The sequence below is a fragment of the Bombus affinis genome, chromosome 11 (genome assembly GCF_024516045.1).
Source record: "Bombus affinis isolate iyBomAffi1 chromosome 11, iyBomAffi1.2, whole genome shotgun sequence".
Lineage (NCBI taxonomy): Eukaryota > Metazoa > Arthropoda > Insecta > Hymenoptera > Apidae > Bombus > Bombus affinis.
The window spans coordinates 9,503,993-9,518,849 of record NC_066354.1 but is presented as its reverse complement, the minus strand read 5'-3'; the positions used below and the strand labels follow the sequence as shown (position 1 = coordinate 9,518,849).

The following is a 14,857-nucleotide window of genomic DNA, read 5'->3' as shown; positions in this document are numbered from 1 at the left end:
CTTCACTATCATTGTGGAACATCATCTTCGAATGAAAATGTAAAACGTTTACGAATCTTTTATTCGCGATGAAGTCGACGTGTATTTATCTCGAATCGGTGGCGCATTTATCGCAACGATGAATCAGTTTCAAATTATTTTATTTAACATTTACCCGCGATCGTAACTGACGTTATTAACTAATCCACTTGGACGTCCCGTTTATAACTGTTCAATGACGTTTATTGTTACAACCTCTTACGACCATAATCGCTTTATAAACGCATTTTAAACACACGCCTTTGTTACCGACGTCTGAGTTGCTGTTTAACTCCAGTCAAAGAAAACGCGACCAAAGAGAGCAGAACAGATCCCATTACCGATCTGTTGATCCACAACCGTGCACTGCTTAAAACACAATTGTGATTCCACCAGCCGTGCATACTTTATATCTGTTAAAGCATCCTTTATTAGCATGATTCATTTCGTATTCTGTTGTTATGTTTCCTTACGACTTCGACGAGCTGAATGGTTAACGGCGAAGGGTACAAAGTTAGGGTAATCGATATATTCCTTGAATACGTAAGTCTCACGATGCAATCATATTCTTTCCAGCGATCGCTTCGGTATGCAAATTTTAATCGTACGTCACAATTGTACCGGATTACGTATCTCTGGATCGTGCCTCACAATACATGTTAATTTGGTAATTTAAGTTTATGGGAGGGTAAGGTAACGGTTGTCTGAAGTATACAAGAAACTATACTTGTTCCTTTCGAGAAATACTATTATGTAAGAAAATTGAGAGAATAGCATTTGCTAAAATTATAAAGTATAACATACCCTCAAAAATTACAATTTCCCTACTTTCTTTCTAAAATTCAAGTTTTTATATTCGAATTTATCTTTTAAAAATTATCTCGATCGATATTATAGAGAAATTCGATAAAAATTAATTATATCGTCTTTTAATTGCTCTTGTAAGCAATTTCATCGTGTCTCCAAAGTATGCGCTTGAAATATCCATTGATAACACTTTTTAAGAGCAAGAAAACGGAAAAGCTGTCGAGGTGTGCTTTGAATGCAACGCATGCGAGGACTATTTAAATACACACAATCGAAAGTGGAAGTAATTAGTACGTTGGGTTGGGAGGTTCATTGTGGCATAGACGTTAGCATAGCCGCTAACTCTTCGTCTTCGAGGAATTTTACCCTAAGTCGATGGAGAGTTCGGTAAACAATGTCGACTATTCCTAACTTGTAGCCAGGAATTGGACGAGTCTCGTGTGTGCTGATCATACAAGCTAAAGTACTTGCATACGGAGTTCACGCTGGACGTTTCCTTTATGAGTTCGTAGTGTAGAAAAATACTTAACTTTCCCGCTTCTCAGGACCTGCGACTACAGACTGCAGTTTGTCTGTCTACCACGTCAATGATATTTTAATAATTTTTTAAACACTAGAGCTATTAGAATGTTTAAAATGACTAAATTGATGGTTTTTCACAGAACTTGTATTATCCGTAAGCTTACTGTACTTTTCTAACATTATTAGATAAATTTAATCATCTGTATAAAGTGATATTATAATAATTAGCAGCATATAGTAGAAAGAAAGAAACGATTAAATGAACGATCTAGATACATCTTATCAGCAGGTTAATTAAGATTTGAAATGTAAAACTATGCGAATCATAAAAACTTTATAAATATTCATTTACCCAATAAATATTCATTTACTGAATGAATATTTATTACATATGTTTCTCACAGTTTAGGTAATCTGTCTTGTACCTATTACAAATAACAAATAAAACAGTTATTTTCCACTAAGAATTTAATAATCTTTAACAAAAATTAGTATACCTACTACGTATGCTATCAAGATTTTATAAACACCACCGTTGAAGAGCTTGGTATAGCTTATTTGTTAAGGAAATCTGAATCTTCTTAATGAAACAAGTACGAATGAATGTTTGAACTTTTGCAGTAAAAAGACTAAAGTACAGTTACTTTCTTACATTATTCTTGAAATATCTTTATTCTCATGTTTAATCTCAATTTAATACGTTAAATTTGATATTATAAACAGTGAATTATCTGATCAAGAGATGGAATACTATGACCCTTAAAGTGTATTAAAATGATTTCCAATGAGAGAAAAATATTTCCTAAATATTTATATATACTATTAATGTACTATACTATACTACCACTTCAATCAATTTTTTCTTCACACTATCTAGCTGTAATATAACGATGGTTAAGCATGAAGCAAGTCTACATATAATAATCAAATTAACGCTGCATAAACAATGTAGAACCTGTGCAAATACTTACTTAGATAAATAAATGAGCATAAAAAATCGACAAGTCGTTAATGACAAAAGATATCGGCCTTCGTTATTTTGTCTTTTCTTTGCCTTTGTAAACTTTACGTATGAAAAATGAGACCAAACTTTCTAGCGCATACTGTAATTCTTTACAAGTTACATTACACATCTGCACATTCCCTACACCGCTACGTAATTTCCAATCGCACCTATTTATATTCGCATTCTTGTCCCACATTTAATTCACCACGACTTGCAGTCACCTTTCCCAGTTCATCTGGGAAATATATTGCCCGTCATTTTTCCCAGAAAATCAACGACTCATCGTTCTTGTTCCTTCATTCTTCATATCACCGCTGGCTGTCGGTGGTACACGTTCGTACGTGTACTCTTGTTGCGGACAACGTGTTTCTTTCGCAACTTTATGACACGTCCGTCGGGCTTTCTAACGAATGTCCGTCGATTTCGCGCCGAGCCTTGTTCCACTTTTTTAAAGTCGCGCGTCGCGCCCGCCGTACACGGTGTCAATTAAAACTCCTCGAAGGAATTTTCCCCGCGAACGCGTCTCATTAATACAACGTTCCGGGAATACTAACGCAAGCCGGCTGTCTTTCATTAAGAAACCGACTAAACCCGCGAGCCCCGCATTGCGCACCCAGCATAGCTATGGCCGTGATTAGGCGCGCCATGAAACAGGAAAAAAATCCTGTCGACGATTCCCGTCGAGACTCTCGAAGCTTCGTTGTTTCGTCATATCTTGTCTGGAATTCCTACAGTTGCATTCTGCCAGAGTTATTTTTGTTCCTCTCGTTTATCTCGAAAGCGTAACTGTTAGCGCGTTCGGTCGATTACAGAACATTATTTGATGTTTTTAAGGATTTTATGATTTTTCAATTCTTATGTTTAACGATCATATGGAAAAAGCAAGGTGATGATATTTTTTGTTGATTTTTTATTTTTCTACCACTTGGTGATCGAAGAGAACGAAGCGCTTTGATATAATATAGATTATAGATAGGAAGAGGAATTTCTTTTCCGAATATGGATGATAAATTTACGAAGATTTGCAAAAAAAATTAATCGCGTGATTAATTTCATGAAAATGTTTTTTACCATGCACGTAATACATAAGAATCTATAAAATATCTAAAGTGAAATACTCGTTATAACAGTTAGTAGGTGGAACAAGTTCCCATTTATGTTGCATTTCTTTAATTGTGCTCGTAGAAATATGAATTTGCATAAACATCTGCAGTCTATATTTTTAAAATAGCGAATCGTATAGAAAGAAAATTGTAGCAATGCGTGACTGATCGATGGCGTATTAAACATTAAAATTGCTCCACCGTGATTCATGTTTCCCTTCGTAATTCATCAATAATTAGTTTCTCGTTGACTTTGTCTCATTATTCAAGCAATAATTCTTGTCTCTTTGATATGTTATAGGCGGCATATGCTGGTCTTCCATCAGTAACGGTCGTTGCAAGGAATTGTTGTCACAAGGAGTGACAAAGGAAGATTGTTGCGCGTCGAACGCAGCGGCAGCGACCGCATACTCCGAGGAAGACCTCGATAGTGGAAGTCTCTTTTTCTGGAAGGTACTTGGAGGAGGTGTCCAGTGTCGTCCTTGCAGAGGTAAATGAATATTTTATTTCGACTTTATCTCATATTTTCTAAAAAGCGAAAAATTCTCGTCAAAGTTGCAAATAGAAAGAATCTAAAGCTTTATGATTATTATTACATAGAACCTGTTATGATAGTACGTATTTATTTATCAAGACATTCCAAAAAATATGATGTGTACATAACTTCTTAACAATTAGATATTTTTTATAAATATTAATCCTTAGAAATCTTCTATTAATATGTCAATGCGATATGTTAGTCTTTTGTAAATCTTAATCTTCATATAATTTTTATAAATAAATTAGTATACATTCATTGGTAATTAAAGAGTTCATTCTTCATGTTGTTTCATGAAAACACCAATTCAACGTATCAACTATGTTTTTTAATAGAAAGCTGCACGGAAGTAAGGTGCGAGGAAGGGAAGAAGTGCGTGGTGCGTAGAGGAAGACCAAGGTGCGTGTGCAGCCCTGAGTGCAAGGCACCAAGAGGAGGAGGTCCAGTTTGTGGGACAGACGGCAAGAGCTACAAAAATTTGTGCAGACTGAAGAAACGCGCTTGCAAGAAGGGAAGCCACGAACTAGCGGTTGCCTATAACGGCCACTGCCAAAGTGAGTATGTATGAAAGAGATGGAATCATTATCACCACCCCTTCGTAATTGAATAGCCACCGAAAAGACCATTCAGGAGAGATTCTGTGAAAATTTAGGGAACTATCGAGTAGATCTATGTAATTTAGTTTAATTTAATTGTAACTAATAATTAAATATAAAGATTATGAAATCTATCTATTTTTGATTCAGAGATTACATGTATACATAAATGAAATGAAATAGCTCCCTGATATCATTTAAAAATTGCTAATTTGTTCATCTAAAATACTATAGTATGTTTCAATAATTATATATAATTATTTGGGATTCTCGAAGCTATTCGATTACTTCAAAACATTTCTCTAAAAGCAGTTACTAAGGAAACTAACATATTTTCTTCGTTCATACTTTTTAACTTTACAAACATAACTTAATAACCATAAATGATTAAAAACATATCGTCGATTATTTCTGACCACTTCGGTAATTGACTTTTATAAGTATATTAACATACATATACAAGATCAACAAATTCAATCATACCGCCGAATCGTAAAAATCGTCCCAACCAACCAACATCATTTTCATCATCTTCCACCATATTTTCTGAAGCTAAATCCAATCAATTAACCCCAAATATTTCAATTAAGTCAATTAACAGCACGTCTGTTACTATCCAAATTGTCAAAAACTATTCAATCTTCGACTATTTTCTATATCGGCCCCTAAACTTTCAACTTGCAAAGCTGCAATCGAAAGAAAACTAAATAACCCGGGGTGGTCAGAAATCGCGTGTGCGCGCACGCGTACTAGGTAACCGCGGGAAGTTCGCGCGTGCGCGCTGGTCGGCGCGAAAAACAAACAGGGAAGGCGACGCATCTATCACGGGGTCGGTTTACGACTGTGCGTAATAACGTGTAAAGTGTCGAGCAGGTTCGTGCGCACGAGTCCGGTGCGGCCAAGGCCGGAGCTGCGTGCTGGACCAGAACCTGAGCCCGCACTGCGTGAGGTGCGCCCGCAGGTGCCCCCAGCCGCCCCCGCAACAGCGAGCCGCCGCACGCCCCGTTTGCGGGGCCGACGGAAACACCTACAAGAGTGCCTGCCACCTGCGACTTGCCGCCTGCCGCGCAGGTCGCGCCATTCCCGTCGCCTATAAGGGCCACTGCAAACGTGAGTCTCCTTTTACTTCTTTCTCCTCCTTTCTTTATCTTCGCTTCGTCGCTCAACTCCGCCACCTTCGTCGATCCTCCGACGTTCTTCTTTCTTCTCCCTCTTTTTCCAAGCCTTTCTCTCTTCCTCCTGTCACCTCGTTCTCCCTTCTTTTCTACCTCACACCCCCGTGACTGCGCGGACGCACCGTTGTTTCCGTCGGTTGCACGCGCTCTCTCTTTTCTTCTCGCCCCGTCTCTCTAGCCCCTGTGTTTGCCTTTTCTTCGCCTTCTCTTTTCGCCTCTCTTTACCGTCTCGTCGTGGCCTGCTTTTTAGTCGGTTTTTCAGCACAGCGGTGCGCAACCATCGGGTCCAGGGCAGAGAAGCCTCGCGGGGAAATCGTAAATATCCCACGGGGAACAGCGGCGAGCGTCCGATAGAGAGATCCTCGTAATGGGAAAGGTTCGTCGTAATGACTGCTTTGTTGAGAGGGGAAAGGGAAAGGATATGCTGTTGATCGATCGAATTTTTCATTGATCTTATCAAAATAATCAGTTTTGACATTTGCGCAACTATGTCATTTTCGCATTGTCGAGAATTTTTTAATCGGCGAGGTTTATTTTATATTGATTGTTGTAGAATGCGTTAATGTTGACTCCTGTTGAGATAGAAATACGACTACACATGTTTATTTATTTCCTACGTAACATTTTACCTCTGATCCTATGGATAGATAGTTAATTAGATTATTAGATTATAATTAGATTATCGATAAGTATCATACGATACTTCCTTTTCAATTTCGTTTTGATAGATTGTTTTGAAATGTATCGCCGAATTCCAATTAAAATGATCATTAATCACAAATTGATCGCAATCTTTTTATATGTCATGTATTCATCTAAGTTTCTCGTTTATTATTTTGATATAAATCGTAGATTTCTTCTGTTCGTTTTATTACTGCGGTTTTGTATTTTGGATTTTATCTTTGATGAGCGTGAGATTAATGTTAGAGGATAAATTTCTGTGCGAGAGAGCTCGAATACGTTTTGCGCTTTCTTTCGAAGGCACTACCTGTTGCTTCTCATGTAAAAGAGTGATTAAACGCAGGAAAACGGGTGTAAACTGCAGGGTGGCTTTTATATGGCTCGATGCAACTGGTGAATAAGAATTTTTTTAATGCAAATTGAGACCAACGTTGGAATTGAACGGTGATGTCACAGCGTACTTTTTAAGACTACGTTCTGTTCTGGTTAATGACACGAAAAATGGAGGTATATATTACGGAGATAAACATTTTTAATATACACGATTCTTATATCTCTACACACGAGAAATACACGTGAGACTCTTGCATTTAGTAAAGAGAATATTTATAAAAATATAAATTACTGTATATAGCGTAATTTACTGTAGGTAATTATCCGATATACAAATATTACTTAAATTGCAATAATTATTTATATCCTCGTATATAGAACATATAGTAAATAAGAGAAAGATCAAACAGGTATTGGACAGATGAAAAGAGGATCAATCGATAATTTCATATCTCTCGGATTATGACTAATCCATAAATTTTAATTGCACCAAACATATAATATTCTCTTATCAACTCTACATAATTTCAAATGCTTATTACGAAGATAAATTCTATATGAAGAATTTACGAAGATATTGAATATATACCTATAATGATAATTATCATGAGATAACTTAAATACTCATTAAGAAATTAATGGATCGTATTTATTTAATAGTAGAAAATGTAATTAATAATTTTGTACGAAAAGAAATAATATTTCTTGAGCTAGAAACGAACGCGGATATTTTCTCTTTATTACTCGCCGCGGCGGGAGAAAAAGCGGCATGAAATCATGCATGTAAAGGATTCGAGCAAGAAAGGGTGAAGGACGGTGACGAAGGAAAGGAACAAAACAGGCGGAGAGGGAAAAGTTCAGTTCATTGGTGAGCAGGCGAGTAGCCAGACCGCCGCTGCTTTGCATCGGAATGTATCTTATTGTTGTCTGGTTTGCACAGTGCCGAACTCTTCTGACAGGTGCCATAAAGTCACCGAGCGAAGTTATGTCCAAACAAGACTTTGCAGGGAATAATAAAATCCTGTGTCTGTGCAAGCGTTTACGACTGAATCGCCTTTCGACCTCCTTTTTCTACCTAAACTGCCTCTTACCAACATTCTGTATTTTTCCTCTTAATTCAATAAGATGCAAATGATGGAAACCTTATTAAAATATTACATGGATAATAAAATTCTGTCGATTTCTATATTATCTATCAATGGCATTGCTTTCTTAAACACATTACGATTAACTTAGATAGAAACTAATTTTGCATAGTTAATTATTATAAACGTTGTATTTCAACGATACGTAAAAAACGGTGATTTGTTATTTATTTTATGGCAACAGAGATTCTATTCTATTATTAGTGATATTATTGACAAGTAGTAAGATTATCTATTGATGATTCCATAGTCTCTAACGACTAATAACAATTCTTTCTAACAGGGTTAGATCAGTTTAGGAGGCTCTTCTTAATATGTTTGCGGTGTCGTTCAATATTTGAGACCAATACCGATCCCTGATGTCTACGTGTATATTTTCTTTTAGACTCGCTATTCATTTTAGTCGTAGCAAATTATTCTCATTTCTTATGTCATTATGATTATTCAAGTACTCTTTCTTCCCTCTTCATTGCTCTCTATAGTTTTATAAGGCTCCGTTCTAAGAACGAAGAGTGAGATATTCCTTCTCGGAAGATAAATTCCATTTTATTGTTCCCTTTTCTCGGCGTTCTTTCCTGCTCGTTCCTAGTCGCTTGATCTTTCAACCGTTACATTATCCTTCTTCCAGGGATAACAGATCCTGACCGTGTACGTATTCTGCGAATCGCTTTGTACTTCGTCCGAGCTCGCTTTCATTGTCTTTACCCCTACTACGTGCTTTTAGGTGCATTTTCTCTCCCCAGTAATTGATTTTGTTATTGTTAGTCTCAGCAATGATCGATTCACAAAGAATGGTACGTTTAATCGTGTTCTGTGACGATACGATACCTTTATTAGACCTTTATCAGACACAAAAATGACGCGACTTGAAAGTTTAAGCATTAGTCATTGGAGAAAAATGTTGCCTCGTGTGCCTTTTGGTCTGAAATTTGGTGCGTTCGTGCAGTTTGTTCAAAAGTGTGCTAATCGGTCCGAGCATTGTGCAAATATAGACAGCTCTCACATTTTAACGGAGTCAAAGATCTTTTTTAACAGACCAGCGTCTTTGTACGGATGCACTGCATACATTCTCTTTATCATCGGCAATTATCGACCGCCCCAACGTAATGTTCGATAACCGGTCCATAACACGAGCGTGTATTCGATTAACATTAATACTAGCCATTAAGGCGATCGGTGCTCACAGAAGGTAATAATTTGAAAGTACAAAGAACGAAAATTATTCGTTTCAAATAATTCTATAAATTCTTTATTTTATATATCTTTGCGTATTTAAATATTTCCCTTTATTCAGTATGCTTGCGTAAATTTGGAATTTTTTTCAAAATGCACGGATACTGGTTTGAGGTAATTTGCATAAATCTACAAATCAAAAAATTCACAAGAGTCTATTAATTAGTCGATGAAATGTCATAACATGTCATCATAACTTGGAAGATAAAACGTTTAGCGAATGATGTATCTAGTAAATGATATATAATATACGTAATTTCTACTAAATATCTAGTAATTTCTGTATATATTCTCTTTGTCTCAAACTTTACCAATACAATCATAATAGTTAAATCTTACTACACTGCTAATGACATGAACTTTTGATGAATTCTTTTTCGGTATATCGTATATGATAGGTTCGCGAAATATAAGTGTTCGAATACTTTCGTGAGCCACTGTATGCGGCGCTCGCGAGTTTTTCGTGGCGTGAAACACTCGTACACGAGCGTGTGTCGCAGAAGGCACAATTTTTCGCCGGTGCCTCTCAACTCGAATGTCCAGCATTGCATGGATTCAAGAAGAAAAGGAGAGAAAGAAACGTAGAGGTGAAAAGAAAGAAAAAAAAAAGGAAACATCGGGAGGCAATCGCAAGATCGTTCCAGGAAGTTCATCGACCGAGACGCGATCTGCCTGGCTGTGAGAGAGAACAAAAAATTATAAAAAGAGGGAATACAGACAGTGCAAGCAAGGAAGAGAGCCAAAGAAGAGGGAAAAGAAGGAATAGAGAGTAGAGAGGGGCAAGAGGGACAAGACGAAGGAGGGGGGAAAGTATCGTTTTCTGCGTATTCCTTCGAAGAAGTCGTAATAAAGCCTGCAACTTCGTACATAAGATCAGCGATTGCGAAAGAGCTTGCCGGACTTTTTTTTAAACATGCCGTCACCATCCCTTCGAGAACCTCACGCGATCTGTTCCGATCGTTTCGCCGACTAATTGTCCAGAATTTCTGCGATCAAATCACAAAGGTTTCTGCAACTTCCACCGGTTTAACGCGATATTAATTAATGGAACTATGTTTGGAGATCGATCTGCTTTCGAAGGAATCGAAGGCTACTCGTGATAATTTCTGCGGAGATTTTGGTATTAGGAACATTATAACTTGCGATATGATTCTGGAAGAAATTGGCAAATAATTTATTGTTTGATTATTAGAGACATTTTGCTTATAATTGACACGGTATATACAACAGCCATCGTGATATTTTCTTTTCATTTATGTTTCTTCGTAGGAATATATGAGAAGAAAATAACGTTAAGCGAACTTCAAACGTGCAAAATTAAAATAAAGATAAACAATCAGCGTGCTGTGCGAAACGATTTTCACAAAATCAGGGAAATTTTTCAAACTTTCCATAAGCTTTTTCTCTCTCGGAGTATCTTGCGGGAGAGTCCTTTCTCGAAGCTGATCGCTCTTTCGATTAGCAACGTCGTTTGCCAGCAGCACGCGAGCAATGTGTTACAATAATGTATACACATTGAATCAAAAACTCGTTAAGGGAATCAGCGCGAGAAAGGGAGGAAGGGAAGGGGTTGAGCGCATGTAACGAGTGTATAACTCGAGGCCGTTGCAGGATAATCCGCGGTTTCGTCGTTGATTTACGACGCTTGGAATGCCGAGGACGCGTCAGCGGCGTCTTTCCTGTAATATTATCCCTTTACAGTCGAAGACCGGAATATTCTCGTCAGTATGCTTTTCCAAGCAACACTTGCGTCACCATAAAAAAACTATCGCTCCTTTGGAAAATAATACGAACGATTTTAATACAAATTGATTACATATTGATTACAACGTTATTATTGGATTCATGATATTATGTATCGAAGAATAGAAAGACTGGAAGATTCATTCGACTATTTATGATGTTAGATCCGAGGTGTATTATCGAACATATTCATTCCTATTAACCATCGTCATTTACACCAGTAAATAGAAATAACTCGCAGATATTTTAGAAAACTAAACTTCCACGATTTATCAGTATCCAATTCTCTCGCTAAAATTCAATCTCCTCGGTCGTGTCTTCTCCCGAAATCGAAATTTATGGAACGAAAATTCTTCGGACTTTCCGTCCGTGGAATTACCGTATAAATTCATATGAAAGGGACACGGTTCATCGTATCTCGTACGAAGAGCGTTGATCGAATAGAAGAGGCGCAAAAACAGCTCCTTCGAACCGACTTCTTTGCTCGGGTTCGGGCTAATTACGCTCCGGCTTCCGGTGGTTCGCCGGTCGCACGTTAGTCCTTCCGGTGGCGGAAGCGACGCGCCCACAAAACTAGTAGCCACGCGTGCATAGTTTATCGCGATGTAACAGGAACGTAGAAGGAAGCATCGGCAGAAAAAGAAAGAAGAAGAACAAGAAGGAGGAATAAAAAGGAAGAAGAAGAAACGGCAGCGACGGCGGTCGTCGCGCGGAAAAGGGTTGACACGCGTGCACGTGCACGTGAGCGCGCGCGTGGAAGCGCGCGGACGTGTGTAAGGGCGTGTCCTTGTGGCGTCCTTGCCCTCCGGTCGTTCACCGTACGCACGCACGCACGCACGCACGCACGCACGCACGTAAGCACGTACGCACGCACGCACGCACGCATGCATGCAGTCGGAGCGCGCCCACGCAACGTGCGTGCATGTTTGGAAGCCGGGACACGCGGTCTTTTACGTTTACGACACTTACGGTCCCCTTCCACGCTTGCTGCTTCGACTAAAAATAACTGGCGACTCGAGGAATTCGGCGTGCATCGATCAGCGTTCGCCAGCGGCCTACCGAAAATCTAATAGAATTTTATTGCCACGACCTTGACGCCACTCTCTAATCTCTGGCATTTCAGTATAGGGAAAATGGCTGGAATAATCAAGATGTTGGAACGATTTTCAAAGGGGAGATTGATAGTGTTGTTGCTAGTAAAATGGGATATAAAGTAGCGTAGATATAGCTAGATTTGTCACGATGCGTGGGTTTGGTGGTATTATTAATGGTGTTTGAGAATGCGACAAACTTGTAGATAGAGTTTGTAGTTTTCAGAGATGTTTCTTGGGCGATTTATGAAGAATTTTATCTTACATTTGTGAATGAGTATGTGGAAATATATAAAACGCAGATTTTTAGAAACGAGTTAAGTTGTGTGTTGTACATTCTATGAATTTGATGTGTTCCGAGATTGCGCAAGGTTTGCACTAGAATGTTTATAGTAAAAACAAATAGTTAAAGACACAATAAATAATTAAAAGATATGAAACACACATGTTTTCGCATCAGTCATTTCTATAGAGTCGTCATAAATTAGAGACATGTTCGCGGTAAAATTTGAACAATAATATTAGTTCAACTATTAGTATATACACGATGACTCTAATCCCAATTTTTTAAAACGAACGTTTGTAGCAAGGAATATATTGAATATTTTTCATTGAACTTTTTTCGAAAGAACGCATCTAAGCATACTATACATCGAAGGCATACTCGATAAGACTTATTCTTCGAGAAAGAGAGGATTACGTGCCAGGATATTTTTCTATTTTTGAATTTCAGAAAACTCAAGTGGTAGACAAGTTTTTTGCAGAGAGAGAGAGAGAGAGAAAGAGAGACAGGTATCGAAATCGGGGGCTGATCGTAATGTTTCACGAACGTGAGTAAGCGGAATTACACGAAAAGTTTAATTCGCTATGACGTAACGTGGTTTGTGGGTTTTTTCTAGAAAACGTTATGACTAACATTTTAAATGTGACTAATCTCGCCGTGGGTGGAAAGTGGGAATATGAAAAACAAACGCATTTCGAATTGAAAGTTTCTTATTTTTAAAGCGGTTCAATGTAAATTCTTAGAAGATCGAGAGAATCCTTTGAATCGCGAATGTTTGCATTCAAATACTTTGCGGAATGTAAATCAGTTGCATAACGATTTTAAAGAACTCGCTGGATACTTTTCTGAAATATATTTATTTACGTCTGCGAACGTAATGATACTTTCGATCGTGCGAAACGCTACTCTCAAGCTAGAGACATAAACTTTTTCTAATGTGTAAGCACGTTCTACGAGTATTTTATAGCTGGGATAATATTACATTTTGCCGTTAAAATCCTCCGATAACGGGTAACGATTTTCGTTCATAAAATATTCAATTTCGTTTAAATAATATTTCGAGTTCTTCGATAGTTTCGAATATATTGATCTTTTAGATTTTTATCTAGAAGCATTTCAAACAAGCATACAATTTATTTGCACTTTAAAATTGATATTAGATCGTTAATTTTGTAACTCGATATTTATCATTGGTTAATATTATTGGAAATCACCACCTTTTTGTTCAACGTATAAACTTTTGTACAAGAAATTATCTTCAGGTATGCACAGTCTAATATTTATAACAATCATGTTCGCTTAATAATTATTAAAAGAAACTCTAGAACATCTGCAAATCTACCTATGAAAATCTCAGAAACTAGATATATCCATAGTTCAATTTCCAAACAATCTTGATGCACTTCCTGGATATTCGAAATACACGTTGCGTTAAAATAAAGCCAACGTGTTACCGCAAAATATCAGCTGGATGCATGTAATGATGTCAAAACGATCAGAGAAACTCCAGTCCCTTGGTCGCATTTTCAAGATTCTCGTGGAAACGAAGAAGAGAACGGAGGGAGTGAGACAACGAAGCAGTTCGATCCACAAATTATGCAGAGTTAGACGTCTTCTAAAATAACAAACCGCGTGTAGCCTTATTTTCATTCCAGGCCGATAACTCGCCCTCTCGCGTGCTCTTTCGGATTTCGGTGAGAGTCGGTCGCGGGTCCATCCGGCGTTGCCGCGACGGAACGTTACGACCATCTAAATCGGGAACTCGCGAAACAACAAACTATTCCCATCCCGATTTGAAGACCGAAATTTTATCCGCGGCACTCGTGAACGGCCGGTGAATGGCATCACGGCTGCCTGATGCTCCGAGGAGGTCGGAACGACGCACAAACAAAAGAACCAACAAGGAACAAATCAGGGAACAAGGGGGGAGACGAGAAACGCAGAAGAATCAAGTTTTAGCGGAAAGCTTCAGCGGACGATGAAAAAAAAGGGAATCTCTCTATTTTCTCTGGCGTCTTCTCCGACAGAAACCGCCCGCCAAAAATTCCTCCAGTAGTTTCGACTCGAGAAAAGCTCGACAACGGGGTACCTTTGATACGTCCGGTAGCGTCTACCAGCTGAACTTCATCCTTTATTCTCGGAACGACTTCCGTGATCCAGCATGGTCGAGATCAAAGGCGACTCTATCGGTGGGCTATGATGGTACACACAGTGAAACCGCGGATCGTTCGTTTTGCGATTCTATCAGGTTTTAGAACGATTCCGTTTTGCCTCTGCTTCCAACCTCCTGCTACTCCTTCCCACTTTTTGCCCGCTGCCGTTGGCTGCTGGCTGCTCTTCCTATTTCTCCTCCGTGTCCGACGAGGACCTTACCTCTCTACTTCAGGAGAACAGGTGGGTCGCACGAGGTCAGACATTTACCGTCCGAGAAGAAGGTAAGAGAGGAGACCGGTAGATGCAAAGAAGGTTGAGTACCTCGCACGAAGAAGGCCTCGTGGCACGACTCTGCGCGAGGTATGCCATACGTACCGTCTTTTTCGACTGGTCGACGCCGCGGGAGGAAAAGAGAGAGGAGAGAGGGAG

The 14,857-nt window shown here is 38.6% G+C and overlaps 1 protein-coding gene across 3 annotated transcripts in view; it reads left to right on the top strand.

Moving 5' to 3' along the window:
- Positions 1–14,857, top strand: part of LOC126921669 (follistatin-A) — a 74,150-nt gene that overhangs the window by 41,490 nt on the left and 17,803 nt on the right. For 2 of the 3 annotated variants that reach the window (XM_050733408.1, XM_050733409.1), the window contains 3 exons: positions 3,758–3,946; positions 4,330–4,548; positions 5,464–5,700. In XM_050733408.1, coding sequence (XP_050589365.1) covers positions 3,758–3,946; positions 4,330–4,548; positions 5,464–5,700 — 645 coding nt within the window. The remainder of the gene's footprint in view (positions 1–3,757; positions 3,947–4,329; positions 4,549–5,463; positions 5,701–14,857) is intronic. The other variant, XM_050733411.1, reaches the window with a different exon arrangement.